Source organism: Cornus florida, unplaced genomic scaffold (genome assembly GCF_030987335.1).
Source record: "Cornus florida cultivar Cherokee Brave unplaced genomic scaffold, ASM3098733v1 CherokeeBrave_3.0.0_Hap2_Chr10, whole genome shotgun sequence".
Classification (NCBI taxonomy): domain Eukaryota; kingdom Viridiplantae; phylum Streptophyta; class Magnoliopsida; order Cornales; family Cornaceae; genus Cornus; species Cornus florida.
Genome location: NW_026775580.1, coordinates 114,640,627 through 114,663,549, shown reverse-complemented (window position 1 = coordinate 114,663,549; position 22,923 = coordinate 114,640,627). Strand labels below are relative to the sequence as shown.

The window sequence follows — 22,923 nt, the reverse complement described above, 5'->3', positions numbered from 1 at the left end:
TTATTGTTATATATATATATATATATATATATATATATATATATATATATATATTTTTTTTTTTTTTTTTAGATCACATTTTTTCATATCCATATCAGACTTCGATCAAAGTTCATGATTTTGAAAAGTGTTGACTTTTACTCCATCTCCGAGTAAATAAACTTCTAAAACTCCATTTTTTTGTAATTTTTCCTAATATAATATTTCTTTTATAATTATAAAACTAGGCCTCCAAACATTAAAAAACGTACATTAATAATACTAAATTTTTTTCAAAAATTAATTAAAATTATAATACTTGTTTTGCGAAAGATGGAATAACATTATACCCATTCAATTTGCAAGTGATCTTTCGTTAAACAGATAACATCATCTTAATTTGAACAAAGAATCATTCATCCAATAATTATGAATATTATTTTTGTTAAGTGTTGCAGCTGAAGAGTAGTACTATAACCATTTATAACACCTACATTATTGTTTAATATATATATAATCTTAAATCACGTTTATAAGAACCAGGACTAAAAACTTGGGGTCGTAGAAAGTGTAAGGTGATATTTGAGAACATTAGATACTAGTTTATATGGAGATGGATCGGTTGTTGTGGTGTGTTTGGATATTGTTTCACATCCATGTTAATGGATCCTTTGGTTGCTTGGAGTCAGAGAGAATGGGTCTCTTGGAAATAAAAGCTTGCATCAACTATCCAAATGGAACTTCTCTGCGATACTGGGACGATAAAGAGAACAACTGTTGTGATTGGCTAAACGTCGAGTGCAAGAACGGAAAAGTAATCAAACTTCTACTCAATGGCACAAGGGAGAACCAGTTAGGATATTGGTATCTGAATTCCTCACTGTTTCTTCCCTTTACAGACCTCGTATATCTAGACTTGAGTAATTTGGGCCTAGCCGGTTGTGTTGAGCATCAAGGTTTTTTTTGTTGATTGCATTCTTTTTTTTTTTTTTTGGAATTTCTCACATTAAAATTTCAATATAATTTACAGGTTTTGAAAGATTATCTAAGTTAGGTAAGTTAGAGGTGGTTATATTGGATTAGAATTTATTTAATAATAGCATCTTACCATCTCTTGGTACACTTACATCACTCAAGGCTCTATCTCTAGCCGAACTGATCATTCACACACACGGTAATTAATTCAAGAATGAAATACCATTTCCAGCTTAGTTGACAAAAGAAACATATCTTGTTGGTCTTGCCATTAAAAAAAAAAAGGCATGTCTTGTTGGTCTGAACATTCCTTAATATTATCATTTTTCATTTATGCTTTATATATTCGGAGGAAAGCTACATGTTATTTAACTGCAATTTAAATTCATTAATTCAGTAAAATATATATATATACACACAAATTAATACATATTAGTCCTGATCTTTGACTATCATAGGATATAGACTAGACTTTTGGTGTAGAAACAATGCAGAAATTGCCTCAAAATTACTATGAATAGTTTGAAGTGGGTCTTGAAGATTGATGCAAAGAGAGAGTCTTGTCTTTTTAAGATTGTTCTTGCTTGTACGGTGGTAGTTTTTTGGTGCACTAAATTTCAGAATGTTACAAAAACTGGTATAAATACGGGATATCTCATTTATATATATTGTCATATCAATTTTTTTATTTTTTATTTTTCCTTTATCATTGTAGCATTTCATAACTAGAGCAACTTGGAGGAGCTGGACTTGAGTTACAACCAGATAGATAGTTTCACGGGAAATGAAGATATAAAAGAATAGAAATGCTAGTTTTAGAGCTCATTCGTTTGCAAAGTTGAGATATAATTATAACATGCGAGATGTTAAACAATAATTACAATGTTTTTATATTATTTATCAGGTTTGAAGATCTCAAGCAAGCTGAAAATCCTGCGCTTGAATTACAACCTGTTAAAAAATGTTAGAACTCTACAAGCATTGGGTGCTCTATCGTCACTAAAGGTGTTACATATTAAGGCCAATCAATTGGAAGGATTGGTTACAAAAGAGGGTAAGATATATATAGATGTAACACTCAATAATTTTCTACTTCGATCGGTAGATTTCTGTGTTTTAGAGGATATATGTATAACTATGGGAATTGTCATATACATTCTCATATTTTTTGCTTGTCATTGCAACATTTCTCAACATGAGCAACTTGGAGGAGCTGGACTTGAGTTACAACCATATAAATAGTTTTATGGGAAATAAAGGTACAAAATGGCATAAATGCATTTTAATTTGGTTGACCTAATTTTTGGAGACCATCATACTCATTTGAAAAGTTGAGATGAAATTACTTACCGGATGTTAAATATTAATTACAAATTTTTTGCATTCTAATCAGACTTGAAGAGTGTAAGCAAGCTGAAAATCTTGCGCCTGGTATCAAATAGTCTTAAAAATGCCAGCATTCTAGATTCATTGGGTTCTATCCTCACTAACGGAGTTAGATCTCGGATACAATGAATTGCTAGGATTGGTTACAAAAAAAGGTAAGATATAATTGAGATGAAAATATATTTGTTTTTATGTATTTGCTGATATGAGTAGAAAATGTTTTGATCGTTGTACCAGAGATCCAATTTTTTCTTTTTCTTTGGGGCTGTGGAAATTGGGTCTTTTCTTGAGAGAGAGAGAATAAAATAGAGAGTGATCCCTTCTATAGAGAGATGGAGTGTGAGGGAGAGAGCTTCTCCAGAGGCTACAGAAATGGATAGAGAGAGAGAGAGCTTATGCGTTAAAGAGATGGAGTGTGAGGGAAGTTCTGTAGAAATCAAAGATTTTCAAATTTGCTGAAAGTTAATTTCCTAAAAGCCTCCTAAACCTGAGAGAGAATGGTTTATATAGATTTCAGGGAAAATTGAATATATTTGGAAAATAAATTTAATTCATGCAAAAAAATTTCCCCAAAATCTAATAAAAAAGGAAATTAAAATGGACTAAATCAACATTTTCCATATTGGTTCTAGGGCAGTTGGATCGGTTCATTTTAGGCCTTGAGAACCTAGCCAAGTTGTACCGGTCCGTTAGCATTTAGTTATGTATTATTGATCTATATAACTTGTTTGAATCGGATCCACATGGTACAATATTGTTTGCTTCGGGTTGAAGCCCGCATAATTTTATTCATGTGCCTTAACTCAAAATGCATTCTACCATGGAGATGATTATCAATCCTACAGGTATAGCACTTTTCATTTCCACGCTTGAGCGAAATTGAGATCGTATAGCACTTTCCCCTTTTCACACTCATACGATGTGAGATTGCATACCTATAACTTGTGCCTCTCATTCGATTGCCACATACCCTTGTGCTAAAATGAGTAGAAAACGTTTTCAACACCAAAGATCCAGGCTAGTTGCACGTGAAACTTTTTTACGTATAGGCATGGACCCAATGCCCCACTGGATTTTTTATATCTTAATTTTTTTAGAATTTATGAAGATGCCTCTACTAAAATTACAATTTACGTCAATCTCGAATTTTCTTGTCATAATCTTTAGATATGTATGGAAAATAATTTTCTTTTCAATTGTTTTTAGGTTTGGAAGGGTTAAACGACTCGGAGGAATTGTATTTAGATTATTCTTCTATTGACGCGAATTTTTTGCAAAATGTTGGAGTGATAACTTCTTGTCATTGGGATATGTTGGATTCAACGGCAGACTACCAGACCAAGGTTTATATGCTTTATACCATATTTAATTTTTTTGGATTAATGTTTTAATTAATAATGATACATCAATTCCACTATATTGTTTGGTTAATTTATTTGGATGTAGACAAAAAGATTCTAGTACAACTCAACATTAATCACTTGATTGATTGGTTTTTCTCATGTTGGTGTGAACTTTATAATCTTGAAGAGTTGAATCTGAGTGAGAATGGATTAAGTGGGACACTTCCTTGGTGTATGAGGAATTTAACATCACTCCGTTTTTTGAACCTCTCATTCAATAATTTCACTGGAAGTATTGCCTCTTCTCCATTTACCAGTCTCACATCACTCCAATATCTTTTCGTTACACATAATCATTTTGTGTTCCCAATGTCGTTTGCCTCATTTTATAACCATTCAAAGCTCAAGGTTATTTCAGGTGATAACAACAGATTCAGTAGGAGTGATGCAATTGTGTTTCATTCATCAATAATTCCGAGCTTCCAACTGCAGATTTTGTCTTTGTCAAATTGGAATGGCATCGAGTCTAGCGTAACACTATTTCGTTTTCTGTATCACCAGTATGACCTGAGAGTGATTGAACTATCACATAACAATCTGATAGGTGGAACATTATTTATTTCTTGGTTGCTAGAGAACAATACACAATTGGATTATCTTAATCTAAGAAGTAACTCCTCCTCCGGGCCTTTCCCATTGCCTTCTCATCATCATCTTCCTTGCAGCATTAGAAACTTACTAGATATCTCTAACAGTCATATTCATGGTCAACTGCCAACAAATATAGGTTCCATCTTTCCCGGTTTATATTATTTAAAAATGAATTGGAAGGTAGGATTCCGGTTTCATTAGGTAATCTGCATTATTTATGGAGTTTAGACTTGTCTAACAATTATTTGTCAGGATAAATACCTCAACATTTTGCAATTGGTTGCTCCTCCTTAACGTTCCTCAAACTATCCAATAATAATTTGGATCGTCAGATGCTTCCTGATGTTGTGAACCTAACTACCTTGGAGTATTTATATTTGGACAATAACCATTTTGAAGGAAAGATTCCAGATAGCTTGTCTACCGCATCTCTTTTGAGGGCATTAGACATTAGCAATAACAACATGTTTGGTCATCTTCCAATATGAATTGGGAATATACATCACATAAAAGTACTTGTCATGTCCAAAAATCATTCATAATATTGTTTTGATAAAAAAAAAAAAAAAAAATTGATTTGGATATAGACATAACAAAAATCTAATTCAACTTAACATTGGGTTTTTCAGGTTAGTGTGAGCTTTATAATCTTGAAGAATTGGATCTGAGTTATAATGAATTAAATGGGACACTTCTTTGGTGCATGAGGAATTTGACATCACTCCGCTATTTGGAACTTTCGTTCAATCATTTCATTGGAAATATTACCTCCTCCCCCTTTACCAGTCTCACATCACTCCAATATCTTTTCGTTTCACACAATGATTTTGTGATCCCAAACTCGTTTTCCGCATTTTATAACCATTCAAAGCTAAAGGGCATTTCAGGTGATCACAACAGATTGAGTAGTAGTAGTGACCACCCAATTTCAATAATTCCAAGGTTCCAACTGAAGGTTTTTACTTTGTCAAACTGCAATGCCAACCAGTTCAGTGAAAGACTATTCCATTTTCGCTATCATCAACATGACCTCATAGTGGTTGATCTATCACATAACAATCTGACTCATAGTGGTTGATCTATCACATAACAATCTGACTCATAGTGGTGGTGTGATGTTTCCAAATTTTTGCCATTTTTCCTTTTTCCAAAAATTTTGTCGCAGCAAGGGCATTCTCGTCTTTTACGGTTTTGTGTACCGGGCACTGCGGAGTGTGTTGGTTGTGTTCGAGAGTTGTTTGGAGCATTTCATTTAGTCCAAGACTCTTTGAAATGTAAGGGTAACTATTTTTGCATTTTTTTCATTTTTTGGGCCGGACGGTTCCGTGTGGGACCCGCTACCAGAATTATTGTATACAGGGATTTTGGTTGGGTCCATTTGCATTTCATGCATTTTAATTGTTAGATTTTATGTGGGTTATATATGTATGTGTGGTTAATGTATTAAAATGATTTAATAAAGGTTAAAAAGAAAAGAAAATAAAAATTGTGGTGGTGGAACCCACCACTCACATAATTTATGGCTAAAAGAGATCATTTTGATCTCACATTTCTCACTTCTCTTCCTCTCACTCCTATAAGTCTTTCTCTCAATTCCTATCTCACGTTTTATTTTTCATTCCAAGTGAAGCTTTAAATCTTGATTTCTCCTTCATTATTTGGTATTTTTAAGTGTCGTTTGTGACAAATTGAAGCTCACGACGAGATCTACAAGTTGATTGGAGTAATTTCTAATTTGGTGCACTTGGGAATTTCGGAATCTAGGACACAAAATTGGGAGTTTTTGCTTAGATTGAGGTAGGAGTCTCTAATCCATATATTTTTGGGCTTTTGTGAGTTAATTTCAAAAAATTTGTGTTTTAGCATGCTTAAATTGTGAAATTTCATGTAAATTTATTTACTTGTTATGTGAAAAGGTGTGGCTATGTTTTATGTGATATATGATAATGAAAGCATGCTTAATTGATGAATTTTCATGCATTGGTATTAAATTGTTATGTTTATGTGATGATAAAACATGAATTATATATAAAAAAATTTAATAAAAAAATAAATAAAGTTCTTATGAAGCATGTTAATTGTTGATTAATTTAAGCCCTTTGTGCCTTTAGTGCTAGTTTGGTGATTAGAAAACATGAAATATAATTTTTAGAAATTTTTATGTTCTAAAGCATGTATATTATTGAATAATAACTTGATAAGCATGAATTTCTCTATTTGTACAGCATTGAGATATATGAGACATTCATGCATAGCATTGGGCATAAAAAGGGAAAAATTATTTTGAAAGGAAAAAAGGGATTTTGGGACAAAGTTTTGATTAAAGTGATTTTTATGAAAACCCAGTTGCCGTGGAGCTACCAAAGGGCTGTGGTGTTAATATAACCTAGAGGGAACTAAGGAGATTGCTCTAGCGTGGTTGAGCTATCTGGGTCTTAAATGACGCTGCAGAGGTACCAACGGTCAGGGACAGTAGCCAATCTTTCTCTTGTGTTGCCGCGGAGTCACCAACGGATGTGTTATATTAAAGTTTGAAAAGTGATGGATTTGGATTTTGAAAATGGGGAGCGACATTCATGGCATCACATATCATGGCTAGGGCTGTAAATGAACCGAGCTGTTCATAAACAGCTCGGGCTCGGCTCGGGCTCGTTCATTAAGCAAACGAGCCGAGCTTGAGCCCAATTTCCAGGCTCGTTTTCTTAACGAGCCGAGCCTGAGCAACGTTGGGCTCGGCTCGCATAGGCTCGTGAACATGGGCTCGTTAAGGCTCGTTAGGGCTCGTGAACAAAGCTCGTATCAGGCTCGTTGCATATATCAGGCCCATTCTATATATATCAGGCCCATTTGTTTTTATTGTACATTTAAAATGTTTAGTCCATATTATTTTTAAGTTTGGACCAGCTCATATTTTTCATTAATATGGCCCAAGCATTATAACTCATTAGCCCAAAGAAAATCCACCATAGATCCATAGCCCAAATAAGATTTCGTCTCACCCATTAAATTAGAACCCATCTCATCCATTGATTTTGTAAGATATCAAAAAACCCTAAAACTACATCCCACCATTTGGATCTACCTCTTCTCCATAACATCGTCAGTCTCTCTCTCTCTATCACTCACTCACGAGTTACGAATCAACTCCACCGGCGACGACAACCCTTCCATCTACACAACTACCTCTCTGTCTCTCTTTAATAACTCAATCGCCATAACTCTCTCTCTCTTAGATCTGAATGCATCGTCTGTCATCGTCATTGTCGGCCGCGGTCCTCTGTCTTCGCCATGGACGTCGTCCGTTTCCCGCCGTCGTCTGTGCTGCTGTCCCTCTATCCTCGTCATCATCGTTGGCCATCCTTTGTCTTCGCCATCAATTAGGTACTGCATCAATTAATTTTTTGGCAAAACTTTATTTTCACTTTAATTCCATGGATCTGGACAACCTCAAAACATTCTTTAGGCAGTTGCAGACAATTTTGTTTAGCCTTTTCTTCTGCTTCCTCTAAATTTATGAAGACTAATGCTCAATGGCCACAGGTAGCTAAATTAATTTATCTCCAACTTATTTTCCTCCGTGATTTCTTTTTCTACTTAATATATACAATGTTTCAGTGGTTCTATAGATATTATTATCATGGGAATTTATAACTTTTTGATGTGTTGTATTTTCATAGAAAATGCATAATGCACTCATGCTCAATTTTGTCCTTTTTTCTTTTTTCGAAATTAACCCTTAATTTGTTCTTGAAACATAAAAGCTTCCACTACTGCACCTTTTTTTTTTTTTTTTTTTTTTTTTTTGCCCTTTTTCTTTTTGTTTAATTGATAAAGCAATGGAAAAAGGTATTGTGGCCTGTAGAATACTAATTAATTTTGAATTTTATATTCATTTATTTTTTTGTTAAACGAGCCGAGCCCGAGCTTTTAAAATCAAGACGAGCCCGAGCCCGAGCTCAAATTTTTGAGCTCGTCACGAGCCGAGCCCGAGCCCGAGCTGATCCCATAAACAAACGAGCCGAGCCCGAACAGCCTAAAGCTCGGCTCGGCTCGGCTCATTTGCAGCCCTAATTATGGCACGGCATTGTTATTTTGGAATTGGAATTAATGTTGTATTCCTTCTTGGTATAGTATGACCTTGCTTCCTATTTCTATTCATTGTTTGGATTCATGAGGTTACAAGAGGTGTGTCTTAGGTACCACCTACTGAGCTTTATGCTCATCCTATTATTTTAACATTTTTCAGGACATGGGAAAGAAGTGGCGTATGACATTCCACCACATGCCTAATTTGGATTAGAAGATCATTTTGCTATTTTTGTATCTAAGTCTCACTATATATATATATATATTTGTAAAACTTAGTATATTGTATTCTGTACGGAGACTTATGGACTCTTGTTATTTTAATTATATTCATGGATTATAAGTATATGTAATTGGAGTAAAATTCTAGTAAGTGAGTGGAACTATGTATAAGACAAGTACTCATTTATTCTGGATGAATGGGTTAATGGTGATGGGTTATTTTGAGGAGGTTGTTGATGTTGTTGTTTTGTGAATATTTATATTATTTACAATGTGTGCTGGTACAGGTTAGATAAATTTTGAAGGTCCAAAAGAGGCCATTGCATTTTTATTCATTTAAGCAGTTTGGTGTATAACCCTTTTTAGCAGAGGTCAAGTCGATTTTTTTTTTTTTTTTTTAATTGTTATTTTTTATTGGCATCAGTTTAGGGTCGTTACAAATTTGGTATCAGAGCAATGGTTCGAATACCATTAGGACGATGGGTAGAGGCCTACTTAGGTTTTCATGGGAAAGCTGAATTGCATGATTATGTGCGACATGTTAAAGTGTTTGAATGTTTGTGAAGCATGCTTATTTGTTTACTTATTTACTTGTTTATTTGCTTATGTGATCACATGCTTATATGTTATATGTGTGTAGAACTGACTTAAATGATCCATGAGTAGGTGTTATGTTTTCAGTATGTAATTATTTAACAGGCGCGTTTTTATGTTGTATTAGTTCTGTGAGTTGTCACCTACGATGGGGAAATGTATTAGTGCTGTGAGCATGGGTGATGTGAATAGCACAATCTTTTGAGTCCGGTTCGATCTGGACGTGTTGTTCCATTAGGAGTCTTTTCTTTAGAGATTGGTAACGGTGGAAGGGTTTGATTTTAGGTGTCTTCCGGGACGGAAGTCCTCATTTTCTTGCACGGGCGAGAGTTTGTGTTGTGTTTTCTCGGTGCAATGAGTGAAATCATGGGATGATGGATTAGTAGGGTATGATGTGTGAGTCATTGGTTCCTTTCAGGTGAGCAAAGTTGATTTGATGTCACAAGACGTGAAGTGGTATGCAGTGCATGACTTGTGAGGTTCAGGTGTTGTGCGGGTTGAGCAAGGTTTATATTTAAATTTTTATTTAGAAGTTCACTGATGTTTAAGGTTGCGAATTTGTCTTTTAGATTACCATTTTGGGAGTAAGAGCAGAGGTTGACTTAGAATTGGTGACGAGATGGGTAGGTTGCACTTTTGTTTTGATTTCCAGTGAGGAAGGCAGAAGTTTAATGTGATATTTTTTGGTGACCATAGAGTGTTGGTCACAGATTATGTTGAGCCAGGATGAGGAGTGACCTCTTGGGTTTGGTGACCTGTTCTATTTGATTTCTTTATTTTGTGGCCCTGTGGGCGGGTGTGCGTGAGCATGTGCAGGTGGCACCAGAAGGCTACCACACTGGGCGAGCTGCTGGCACACAACTCAGATGAAATCGATATGGACATTCCATTGTGTTGGATGGTAGTCATAGTGATTGGTTAGGAAATGATAGTGTTAGAGGCATAGAAGTTGTAGACCCTTTTGTTTGGTCAGATAGGTTAGTTGTAAGTATGACTTAAGTGTCCAGTTAGATACTAATGAGAGACCACTATTTTGTAGTTCTAGTAGAATGTAGTTTGTGTGGTTGACCGTTTAGCGTGGTATCTGTTATCTATCCTAGGGATTGTTCCTGTAGTGTTGCCACGTAGGTATCTTTTTCTTTTGGAGAGTCATTGGGTTGTTGTGACTAAGCTCATGGGTCTTGTGTGCACGGTGTTCGAGGTAGTGTCGCATTGAATAATGAAAGTGGAATAGGTGGTAAAGTGTTGTTTTACGGTTTAAAGGTTGTCATTTGGGAGTGACGGTTTCCTGATGGGACGAGACGCGGTGTCCGAATGGCTGCGATTATTCCTAGTGTGTGTCGTGAGCGTGTACTGTTGTCTGGTTGGTTTTGGTTAGCATGAGTATCGCAGTGTAATATATATGAGGTTCCGTATTAGTAGGGTGTGACGGTCCGTTAGTGGTGAGGTAGCCTAAAATTAAAGTCGTAGTCCTGTACGTGTTTCCAGTTGGTTTTTCTCCTTATGCGTAGGAAGTTCATTTCATCTCGGGTGAGATTGGGTGTTCGCAGTTAGACAATTGGTGAGTAACGTGTGATAGGGTGTTTGGTTCATTCAAGTGTGAGTTGTTAGTCTCTTGTGAGAACAGGGTTTGTTACCCTTTTCATTTGTTCTGATCCTAGCGAGGACATCGTTTGTCGTGTGTCTTGTCCTCCACCTAGAAGTTATGTGCGTCTGCGAATAGACGGACCTGTATATGGGTTGTTATGCTATTAGGGTTCATTGGTAAAGGTTTGGTTGAATGGGTCGACTCACTCCCACGGAGGGAGGTGTAGTATTTGGTTTTTGTAGTGTTTGTTAGAGTGCTTTTGACTGGTAGGATGTGAGGCACGGGTTGCCGAATAGGGGTTGTGTTTCCGATGTTTAGTACTAGCGGTGATGGATAAGAAATGTGTCGTGAATCACAGTCTAAGGATGATTAAGTGATGGGATGTGAGTTATGTACTCGGATGTTTTTCTAGGCGTTTAATTCGAGTAGTGTCTTGAGAATAAGTATCGATGTTGCTTTAGAATTTTGTGATTAGTGTGATACTCCTCGAATACGAGACATGGGTTGATTAGGCCTAAACCCAAACCCGAGGGAATATCAAACAATTAATATATAAACAAACATAGAGTACAAAATGGATAAGAAATAAATAAAAAGCTGAATGAATTATTAAATATAATCCTTTAAGATTAAATACTTAAAATCCAAAACCTCCAATATTTTAACAACTCGGGAATCCATCCAGTGGACCCCTAATAAGAAAATCCAAACTGAAATGTGATCGACTTTAAGATTCGATCTATAATAAATCAACCCTTTGCAATAGCACAAATCATTGTAAAATAGGGCTATTGAACGGGTAGGTCGAACCACTGGGACTACTAGTTTATGGCAACCAAGGTCGTTAAATTCACTTTTGATTTGATGAAAGAGGTATAGAGTTGTGTTTAATTTGTCACTTATATTAAAATTGCATAAAACAATAATTTGTAAGAAACTTAGAGGAAAGAGGTTAGTAGAGAGGACTAGGGAAGTGAATCCACTACCTACCCTATAAGCATGCTAATTGAGGTAAACTTAGGGGAAACAACACAAATATGTGACTATGAAATGCTACAACACAAAATTACTACATTCCTTCAAGAAATTCATGAAATTAATAGCAAGAATAACCTATCAAAGTTACACATGTTTGAACTACCTAAACTAGTGTGTAGTCTTAAACATGCTTGCTAAGCTAGAGATTATCAAGCCTTTAATCATATGATAAGAGTACATGAAGTCAAGAGTCAAGAATAGTCCATCAAAGGAGGTCCTAAGCTATGGAATATCAAGATTCTCATACAACATGCCAAGAAACCCATTTCATAATCTCATTTCCATTGTCACTATGAAAATGCAAGCCATACAATCATGAGAAAATATAATCTAAGACAAGATAATACATTCATCATAATCATTTATAAGAAATTAGATTCATTACATCAAGTGTAACCTCTAGAATGTGAAGTAGTCACATATATACATCATTTTCCCCAAAATAAACCAAAAGCTAGAGCATGCTTACAATGTAGGGCTTCATCTCCTCCCTAGAAAGGGAGTTAGTTACCCATAGGAGCAATGGAGGAAGGAGAAAAGATGATTTTCAACTCCATTTTCGCACCTAAAGCTTCAAGACCCACAAACCCTCTCACCTTGCAATATTTCTCTCTCTAAAACTTGTTAAAATCTGAGATCCTTCTATACAATGTAACCACCCTCTATTATATCCACCTTAGCCTTCTATCTACTCCCAATTTGTGGTCCTTGAGCCCCAAGACCATTGCAGGGCAATCCCTTAATTCAGGGGATAACAGTTGGTGAAGAAAAGGGGAACCCATACTTCCTTATTCGCAGAGTGGCGGGCCCCCGCAGGCACATGGCGGGCGCACGCGGATGTATGAAGATTCTGGTCACTTTGGCGGGCGCCCGCGGGTCTGTGGCGGGCGCCCGCATGATTAACGAGCCCACTGGATGGTTTAGCGGGCGCCTGCGGGAGCTTAGCTTCAATGCTTTCACCCATCCCTTGAACCACTTTGGATCAGTCCGTTGACACGGTCTTCGTCCCGAGCACTACGCCACAAAACTCACATGCATACTGACTCAAGAAGCTTGGTCCAAATGACGGTCCCCAGCAACGGCCTGCTTTGATTCTTTAAGAGTTCATCAAAACCGTTCTTTTAACCAATTTCGGGGGAACCAACCTGAAAGAAGACGAAAATATACAAATAAAGCTAAACAATACATTATAATTAACTAATGGACTTAACTAATGCAAATAAGGGCGCTTGAATATGCAATATTCGGCTTATCAAAATGTAAATATATGAAAGAACATCCAATATTAAACCACGGAGAGAAGTCCTACGTCGTCGTAAGAGTGAGTGATAGTCTCTGCTCAGCGCGATCAAGCGTAAGACGAACTATCGAATACCTAAAAAATAGAAGTGGGTCAGGCCCACGAACAAGTCTTATCCTACTACAATCCAAACAGAGACTCGATAGGTATGTACACTCTAACTAACTCAACAATAGCTATATAGTCCGTACATATATATATATCCACACTACAGGACTCTCACTAGACTATGAAGGGGGTCTCAACCTGAATAGAAGGCAACATGCAAAAAGTACTTGAGTGGGCATGAGTACCTAAGCCTAACAGGGTATACGTCAACCTATCATATCCAGCTAGGCATCTTACTGCATATACGCTCCCTAACTGTCGACTCTGAGACTCAAGCTCATATCGCGGTACCATAAACATATATTTAAAATCCTAGCCTATCAATCCACAAGAAATCCAGTTAGCCGTTCAGCTTGTTCAACTGCACAGGCTTACATATGAGTAGGATTTTATTTTTATAATCCGTTCCCTTACTCCAAATCAGGTAGGACTTAGCGTTTCGAGCTAATCCTACCCTAGTATGCCACCATCTCATACCCGTGCATACAATCCAAACATCCAGCAGTTGATAAAACAAATTATAAATGTACATATCAACTGATCCATAATAAACACAAGTGAAATATATAAATTAACACGCTTACTCCAGTAATTGATAAATCTAAGTAAAGGTATACATCAATTAATTTCATGACTAATATAATAAAAATAGATAAATCATCATGCTTCTTCTAAACCACTGATACAGAATTATCCAACACCTAGAAATGCAGATAATAAATCCCACCGTCCATTAATCCATGACAAGTATAATAAAAATTATATTAATTAACATACTTGTCTGCTACCAATAGTATATGATTAACTATATAACCATTCATAGAGAATAACTAAACCAAGGTTTAGTAATTTAAAATCCTCCACAACCAAAGTAGTAAACAAATTTTATTGAAACTTATCTACTGTTCAAGCTATAAACTTATATTGGTTTATTATGCATTAACCTGCCCTTGAACGTTTTAAAATGGCTTTAGACATTACTGACAGCCCCCAACATAACTCCTCCACGCATCTAGAAACTTCAAAATCCAAGCCCCGTAGCCAAACCTCTCACTGAAAAGTGAAAAAAAAAAAAAAAAAAAAAAAAAAAAATTGAGGGAGCCGCCTCCCTAGATCATGGAGCCGGCTCTCTCCTTGATGGAGCCACCTCCAAAGGCCCTAGAGCCAGCTCCCTCCTTGAGGAAGCCTGCTCTTTGCTTAGGGGGGCTTGCTCCCTTTAAACGGGAGTCTGTTCTCCTCCTGTTTCTTTATCTCCTTCAAGTCCGGTGACTCTACGATGAACTGTCCTCCATTCCTAAGGTTCCTAGGTGTCTAAACTAGGTCCCAATGTGTTCCAGACTTAATTAAATTCATTATTCATTAATTGACATCAATTAAACATGAATCATGCAAGAAGAATTTATAACGAGCAATTAACAGTTCATGAACACACACTGTTTAAAACAAATCAAACATGCAACCCAGATTAATTTTAATGTTTCCCAATGTATTCCAGAACTAATTAAATTCTTTGTTCATTAATCGATATCAGTTAAATCATGAATTATGCAAGAAAGAATTTAAGACGAGCAATAAACAATTTGTGAACACGTACTGTTTAAAACATCTCATACATGCAGACCAGATTAATTTTAATATTTATTTATTCCTGGAATCGTGTTAGACATGTAAAGAACACGAGTCAAAGGGAGAGAGTTAGGAATAAAACTTGTTTTTTTTTTTTTTAATTTCGGTTCAAAACATCAACGTCGTCTTCCTAAATTCTCCGGCGATACTTCACCATTCTAACTCCTTGTTGTTCTTCCTTGGTTCAACCCACGAACAACACCCCTTTGCCAAACCCTAGTTTTCCCTTCTGTTTTTCTCACGTCTCTCTCTGTTTCACTCTGCCTCCAATACGTGAATAGGGTTCTCAAAACCCCCTTGGCAGACTTACTATTCTTTTTATAGGCTTAAGAAGAATAGAAACCCTAATTCTTATTTAACTTAGAAACTTAAGAAGAACAGAAACCCTAATTCTAATATAACTTAGAGACGGGAAAATACAATTAATTCTATATCTAAATCAGCTATATTAAAAACGTGACACCTAAAAGAGAACAAAACCATAGTTAAACAACTAAAACAATTAAAACTAATTTAATTAAACCAACTAATCAATGTAAATAAAATAAACAAGACAATTTATTCATTTTCCACATAAGCATACATTAATAAAAAAAATAATTAAACCAACACTCAATTAAATAATAACAATTAAAACAATTAGGCAAATAAGCAAAGAATCAAATAAAAATGCCAGAATAAAAACAACAAAAATAAAAATAAAAATAAAAATGCCGAGACTATCATTTTAAAATTAAGGGTATTACAATTAGAGAAAGTGAATGTGTGATTCTATTGAGGAATAATAGGAATAATGGACTTTGGTTTTGAGATTTTAGGTATGAGACAGTTGTATTATGTGTTTTGAAGAAGTAAGAATTGAACCGAATGATGTCATGGAATTGTTTACCTGGTGTGGATGTTATGAGGAAATTAGGGATCGTTAGTCCTGATCGATGATTGTGACATTTTGTGTCGTGTTGCTTTTAGCTTGTTATGATCGTGACGTTTGGTGTCGTGTTACTTTTAGCTTGTTATGATTGTGTGATCGAGGAATGATTGTGTGGCGACCTTGTGGGCGGGTGTGTGTGAGCGTGTGCAGGGGGCACCAGTAGGCTACTACACTGGACGAGCTATAGGTGCACAATCCCACATCGTCTGGGTGTGGATGGGGCAAGTGCTATATGTAGATTCAACACCCTTCTATGGCACAACGCGTTTTAAAGCCGTGATGGCCGTGAACCTATCAGAATTTTGTAGTTAAGCGTGCTTAACTTGGAATAGTACCAGGATGGGTGACCTCCTGGGAAGTCTCTGGTCTGGGTGAGCCAAAAGCGGACAATATTGTGTCTGGCCAGGGTGAGGGTCGTTACAGATTGTCGTGTTGCTTTTAGCATGTTGTTATATGATTGTATAATTATTGAGGTTATGTAGAGCGATGGATTGATTAGAGAGTGGATCTCGTGGTTGTTTTGTGGACTGTGTAGGGTTGTGTTTGAGGTTTAGACCTGAAGATAGGAATGATGTCTGTGTTGAAATTGGATCGATGATGAGAATGGCCTAGCCAACCATTTCTCTTGAATCAGTCCCTCTTTAGCATGATGTCGGGTTAAGGGTCAATGATTGTTTTAGTTTGTCATGAACAGTGAGAGTATGGTTTTGGGTGTTGTGTCGGTGTAATAGTGTGAATTCAGGTGGTTGATCTCGGGTGATGACGTGTTAGGTAGCACCAAGTGTCCGATAAAGGGTTTGTAGTACGATCATTGATTATTGAAGTTATTGTTTTTATGATTTGTGTCCTGGGTACAGGATGGTGCGCTTTACTAATTTGGTGACTAATGTTTATGTAGCTATTGGGGGACTCATTATTTAATCATCTTGAAGTTGTGAAGTACAATGATTGTTATATAGTGTGATTTGTAGTTGTTGGTATGGTTATGTGGTGGTGTAGCTACGTACTAGATAACAAGTGTTTGGTTTGCCAGGAATGTGTAGGTTAGAGTTGAGATTGATCGAGAGATAGACATGATTTCTTGTTTGGGGTTTGGTGTGTCCTTTGAAGGATGTGTTGAGGTTAGATGTTGTCTTTTTTGGTGGTCTGATAACCATCATTTTCTCGGGATTTAGAGCCTTTTGTGACTGTGTAGAGTAGACTGCTGTCCGTTTTGAGTCAGGCATAAGGTCTAGTTGGTCTTGTGTTATGATGAATGGAGAGATGGGTAACCACATAGGGTTTTAGTGGCAATGATGTATGATTACTCGGTGACGTCCGGTATTAAAGGCAATAATGTCAGTGGGTTCATAGTCTTGATGTTTTGTGAGGTGTTCTTGGAGGAGAGTGTATGGCTGTGGGCCTTCTTTATAAGGAGGGTAGATTTCTGGGACGAAATCTCTTTAAGGAAGGTAGATTGTAATATTTTCAAATTTTTGCCATTTTTCCTTTTTTGGAAATTTTGTCGCAGCATGGGCATTCTCGTCTTTTACCGTTTTATGTACCGGGCACTGCAAAGTGTGGCGGTTGTGTCCAAGAGTTGTTTGGAGCATTTCATTGAGTCCAGGACTCTTTGAAATGCAAGGGTAACCATTTTTGCATTTTTTTCGTTTTTCGGGCCGGACGGTTCCGTGTGGGACCCGCTACCGGAATTATTGCATACGGGGATTTTGGTTGGGCCCATTTGCATCTCATGCATTTTAATTGTTAGATTTTATGTGGGTTATATATGTATGTGTGGTTTATGTATTAAAATGATTTAATAAAGGTTAAAAAGAAAATAAAATAAAAATTTTGGTGGTGGGATCCACCACTCACATATTTTATGGCTAAAAGAGATCATTTTGATCTCACATTTCTCACTTCTCTTCCTCTCACTCTCGTAAGTCTCTCTCTCAATTCCTATCTCACGTTTTCTTTTTCATTTCAAATGAAGCTTTAAATCTTGATTTCTCCTTCATTATTTGGTATTGGAGCAATTTCTAATTTGGTGCATTTGGGAATTTCGGGATCTATGGCACAAAATTGTGGGTTTTTGCTTAGATTGAGGTAGGAGTCTCTAATCCATATATTCTTGGGTTTTTGTGAGTTAATTTCAAAAAAATTTGTGTTTTAACATGCTTAAATTGTGAAATTTCATGTAAATTTATTTACTTGCTATGTGAAAAGGTATGACTATGTTTTATGTGATATATGATAATGAAAGCATACTTAATTGATGAATTTTCATGCCTTGGTATTAAATTGTTATATTTATGTGATGATAAAACATGAATTATAAAATAAATAAATAAATTTCTCATGAAACATGTTAATTGTTGATTAATTTAAGTCCTTTGTGCCTTTAGTGCTAGTTTGGTGTTTAGAAAACATGAAATATAATTTTTAGAAAATTTTATGTTGTAAAGCATGTATATTATTGAATAATAATTTGATGAGCATGAATTTCTTTATTTGTATAACATTGAGATATATGAGACATTCATGCATAGCATTGGGCATGAAAAGGTAAAAATTGTTTTGAAAGGAAAAAGGGATTTTGGGACAAAGTTTTGATTAAAGTGATTTTTATGAAAACCCGGTCGCCGCGGAGCTACCAAAAGACTGTGGTGTTAATATAACCTACAGGGAATTAGGGAGATCGCCATAGCGTGGTTGAGTTATCTGGCCCCAAATGACGCCGCGGAGGTACCAACGGTCAGGGACAATAGCCAATCCTTCTCTTGTGTCGCCGCGGAGTCACCAACGGATGGTTTATATTAACAGTTTGAAAAGTGATGGATTTGGATTTTGAAATGGGGAGCGACATTCATGGCATCACATATCATGGCACGTCATTGTTATTTTGGAATTGGAATTAATGTTGTATTCCTTCCTGGCATAGTATGACCCCGTTTCCTATTTCTATTAATTGTTTGGATTCACAGGGTCACAAGAGGTGTGTCTTAGGCACCACTGCTTTATGCTCACCCTATTATTTTAACATTTTTCAGAACATGGGAAAGAAGTGACAGATGACGTTCCATCACATACCTAATTTGGATTAGAAGATCATTATGCTATTTTTGTATCCAAGTCTCACTATATATATATATATATATATATATATATTTTTTTTTTTGTAAAACTTAGTATATTGTATTCTGTACGAAGACTTATGGACTCTTTTTTATTGTAATTATATTCATGGACTGTAAGTAGATGTAATTGGAGTAAAATTCTAGTATGTGAGCATGGAACTATGTATAAGACAAGTACTCCTTTATTCTGGATGAATGGGTTGATGATGATGGGCTATTTTGAGGAGGTTGTTAATTTTATTGTTTTGGGAATGTTTTATATTATTTGCATTGTGTGCCGGTACAGATTAGATAAATTTTGAAGATCCAAAAGAGGCCATTGCAATTTTATGCATTTAAGAAGGTTGGCGTATGACCCTTTTTAACAGAGGTCATGCGGAATTTTTTTTCTTTTTTTTTTTTATTGGCATCAGTTTAGGGTCGTTGCAGGTGGGACATTATTTTTTCTCTCTTGGTTGTTAGCAAACAATACACAATTGGGTTCTCTTAATCTAAGAAATAACTCCTTCTCAGAGCCTTTCCCATTTTTGACTTCTTCTCCTTACATAAACTCGATTGATATCTCTGACAATCATATTCATGGTCAACTGCCAATAAATATAGGTTCCATCTTTCCCCGTTTAAGTTATTTAAACTTGTCCAGAAATGAATTGGAAGGTAGGATTCCGGCTTCATTAGGTGATCTGCATTCTTTATGGAGTTTAAACTTGTCTAACAATTATTTGTCGGGACAAATACCTCAACATTTTGCAATTGGTTGCTCCTCCTTAATGTTCCTCAAACTATCCAACAATAATTTGGATGGTCGGATGCTTCCTGATGTTGTGAACCTAACTAGCTTGGAATTTTTATATTTGGACAATAAACATTTTGAAAGAAAGATTCCAGATAGCTTGTCTACCGCATCGCTTTTGACAACATTAGACATTAGCAATAACGACATGTCTGGTCATCTTCCAATATGGATTGGGAATATTCTGCTTGGTTTAAAGGTACTTGTCATGTCCAAAAATCATTTCCAAGGTCCAGTTCCTGTAGAATTCTGCCAACTTGATCAATTGTCTCTGTTAGATCTTTCCAATAATAATTTGTCTGGACCAATACCATCTTGCTTCAACTCTTCAGAAATACAACATGTACGTCTGAATCACAAGAAGCTAAGCGGCTCATTGACAAATGCATTTGACCGCTGTTCTTCTTTGGTAACGTTAGATCTTAGACACAATAACCTAACTGGTTACATTCCAAGTTATATTGGCAAACTTTCCTCATTGAGTATTCTTCTCCTCAAATCTAATAGTTTGGAGGGTGAAATTCCTGTTCAATTGTGCCACTTGGAAGGGTTATCTATACTGGATCTTTCTGGAAACAATCTTTCTGGTTCCATAACTAATAGTTTTAGTGACATACCTTCTGAGGCAATGGTTACAAAATCCTTAATCTCATAAAGTTTTCTTCTTATGGGATGGAAAACAAATTTTTGGTACTACGTTGGGGAGACAAGATTATATGGGATGCATAATTTTCTTGAATTTCATGACCAGCACGACGACGCAATGATGGTTGTGACACAAGTTGTGGAGTTCACCACAAAGAGTAAATTGTATGCATACAGCGGTGATATACTTGACTACATGTCAGGATTGGATCTCTCTCGCAACCTCTTAGCAGGGGAAATCCCATCTGTCATTGGATATCTAAGTGAAATCCATGCACTAAACCTGTCGCATAACAATCGCATTGGTTCAATCCCAGCAACTTAATTTCTCAACGTTAAAGCAAGTGGAGAGTTTGGATCTTTCGTACAATAACTTGAACGGAACAATTCCCTCTCAACTCATTGAGTTGAATTCTTTGGCAGTCTTCAGTGTGTCTCACAACAACTTATCAGGTAGGACTCCGGACCAAAAGGCACAGTTTTCAACCTTTGAAAAAAGCAGTTACGAGGGAAATCCTCTTCTTTGTGGACCTCCAATACATAACACTTGCACTAAAATAGAACCGCCATCGACATTGCCTCATCAGTACTCTTCAGAAGAGGAAGGTTTTATGGATTTTGGTGTTTTCTATGTGACTTTCATGGTCTCTTTCATAATTGCGTTGTTAGGAGTTATTGCAGTTCTGTGCATAGATCCTTATTGGAGACGAGCATGGTTTCATATCGTGGAAGCTTGCTTTTATTTTGTTCTTGACTGCTTTCTCAAGCTGTCCAACAAACGAGGGGTAGAATTTTAATTTGAATGTATGTATCTTCATGATTATATATGTGTGCGACGTCTGCCTATTTAATGATCCTCTTGATTGTAACCAGCACTGATGGTTGAATTTATGTGGGACCAATGTGGATGGGAAGCATTCGGTCCACCATTTAATGATCCTCTTGATTGTATCCAGTAGTGTTCATGTTTAGATTTTTCAATCATGCATGGGAATTGACCATTTAAATACGAACAACATGCTAACATCGTTCATCACTTGCAATTTTTTCTATTCAAAATTTTTTAATTTAAAGAAGTGCTCATGACACTTTCCCCATGGGGTACAATGCATGATCAAGTCAGTGGCCTCTATTCAATTTGGGAATATCACAATTTCACTGAACCGTTCAAAGATTAGGACACTCTTATCTAAATGCCTTTTCATACTTTTTCTTCCGTCCAAATCAATACCTTTCAATTTCTTAGGTGGATATATTGTTTATTTTTTAGTAGGAAAACTATCCAATTACCTCGCCCTCCTCGGTCATGGCCCTTTCTTATGTTTTTCCTGGCCCATTTACTTTGGGTTCGTGTTTTGGTGGGCTTGCTCACTTCTCTCAGTCGAAGCTGAAAATAATGTACTCTGTTCATATATATATATATATATATATATACACAACTTGTTTAAAAAAAAAAAAAAAAAAAAATGACTGGAGTTCTGCCATTTAGAAGCTGTCCAAATTTGCTTTCAACCTCAGCTATGTTCTTAAAATTGATAATAAATATCGAAACTATCCTCAAAAACTTTTCTCCACGATAAGGTTCCTATGTTTTTTTTTTTTTTTCTTTTTTTAGTCATCTGAAAAACCAATTGAAATTTATAGACATTTGTGGTCTCTTTTTTCTCATATTTCTTGTACACTTAAGCAATAATAGATCAGAAGTAAAGAAATGCAGTCGGGATTGCAAAATATATATAATGTTGGCCAAACGTTGTCATTCTGAATGTAGATTGCTGCATAGTATACTCAGCAACTCCAATGCTCTCTCATTTGGGCCTCTCAAACTCAAAATTTGAGAGTTGGGTAAAAAAAGACCTCTCCAATGAGCTCTTATTTAGCCTCTCAAATTTCCTCTCACACATAGCAGCTGCCAAATTTTTTTTTGCAAGTCTCTCATTTCCCAATACTATTTATCTGTGGAATCACAATCTAAAATCATCACCCACTCGCATCTCTCTCTCTCTCTCTCCTTGTCTGTTGCAATGTAGAGAGAGAAAAGTTAAGGGAAAATCATCCGATCTGAACCAAAGGAAGAAAATCGATGACGAAAAAAGGGTTATTGATATACCTCGATCTCGATCTTGACGGTTCCTGGCCATTCGATCAGATCTTCGTCTCCTCCAATCATACGTCACCGTTCCTTCTCACGTCCTCGGTAACCTTCCCTTGCGAAGCTGGCCTGACTTTGGTTTTTCTTCTGACTTGGGTTTTGAACTTCTGATTCTTGTTGATTTGGTAGTTTGCAGTTGTACAGAGAGGGGGCAATTTCAGAGTTGAGAACGAGAATAGAGATGGAGGTGATTGGGGAGGCTGAAATGATTTGCCCTAAAAATATATATATTTTTAATAATAATATAATCAAATATATTATATATATATATAATATAAATTTTCGAAAAAAAAAGAAATTATATAAAAAAATTAATTCACAAATAGTGGTAAAAAAATTATAAAAAATTTGTTTTGTTTTGTTTTTTTTTTTTTTTTTTTTTTTTTT

At 36.0% G+C, this 22,923-nt stretch overlaps 1 protein-coding gene across 1 annotated transcript; it reads left to right on the top strand.

The window, feature by feature from the left end:
• Positions 1-586: 586 nt before the first annotated feature.
• On the top strand, positions 587-21,181 carry LOC132278440 (cuscuta receptor 1-like). The gene is made up of 6 exons (XM_059780226.1): positions 587-935; positions 1,859-2,008; positions 3,547-3,683; positions 19,360-20,370; positions 20,491-20,689; positions 20,808-21,181. The coding sequence occupies exons 1-6, from the start codon at positions 587-589 to the stop codon at positions 21,179-21,181; spliced, it is 2,220 nt and encodes a 739-aa protein (XP_059636209.1).
• Positions 21,182-22,923: the final 1,742 nt, after the last annotated feature.

Bases quoted from the DNA above. Each gene is read 5' to 3' on its own strand.
- LOC132278440 (XM_059780226.1), top strand. From the start codon at position 587: ATGGAGATGGATCGGTTGTTGTGGTGTGTTTGGATATTGTTTCACATC. The intron at 936-1,858 runs GTTTTTTTTGTT...ATTATTTATCAG, and splicing joins CGGTTGTGTTGAGCATCAAG to GTTTGAAGATCTCAAGCAAG. The intron at 20,690-20,807 runs GTTCAATCCCAG...ATTCTTTGGCAG, and splicing joins GTCGCATAACAATCGCATTG to TCTTCAGTGTGTCTCACAAC.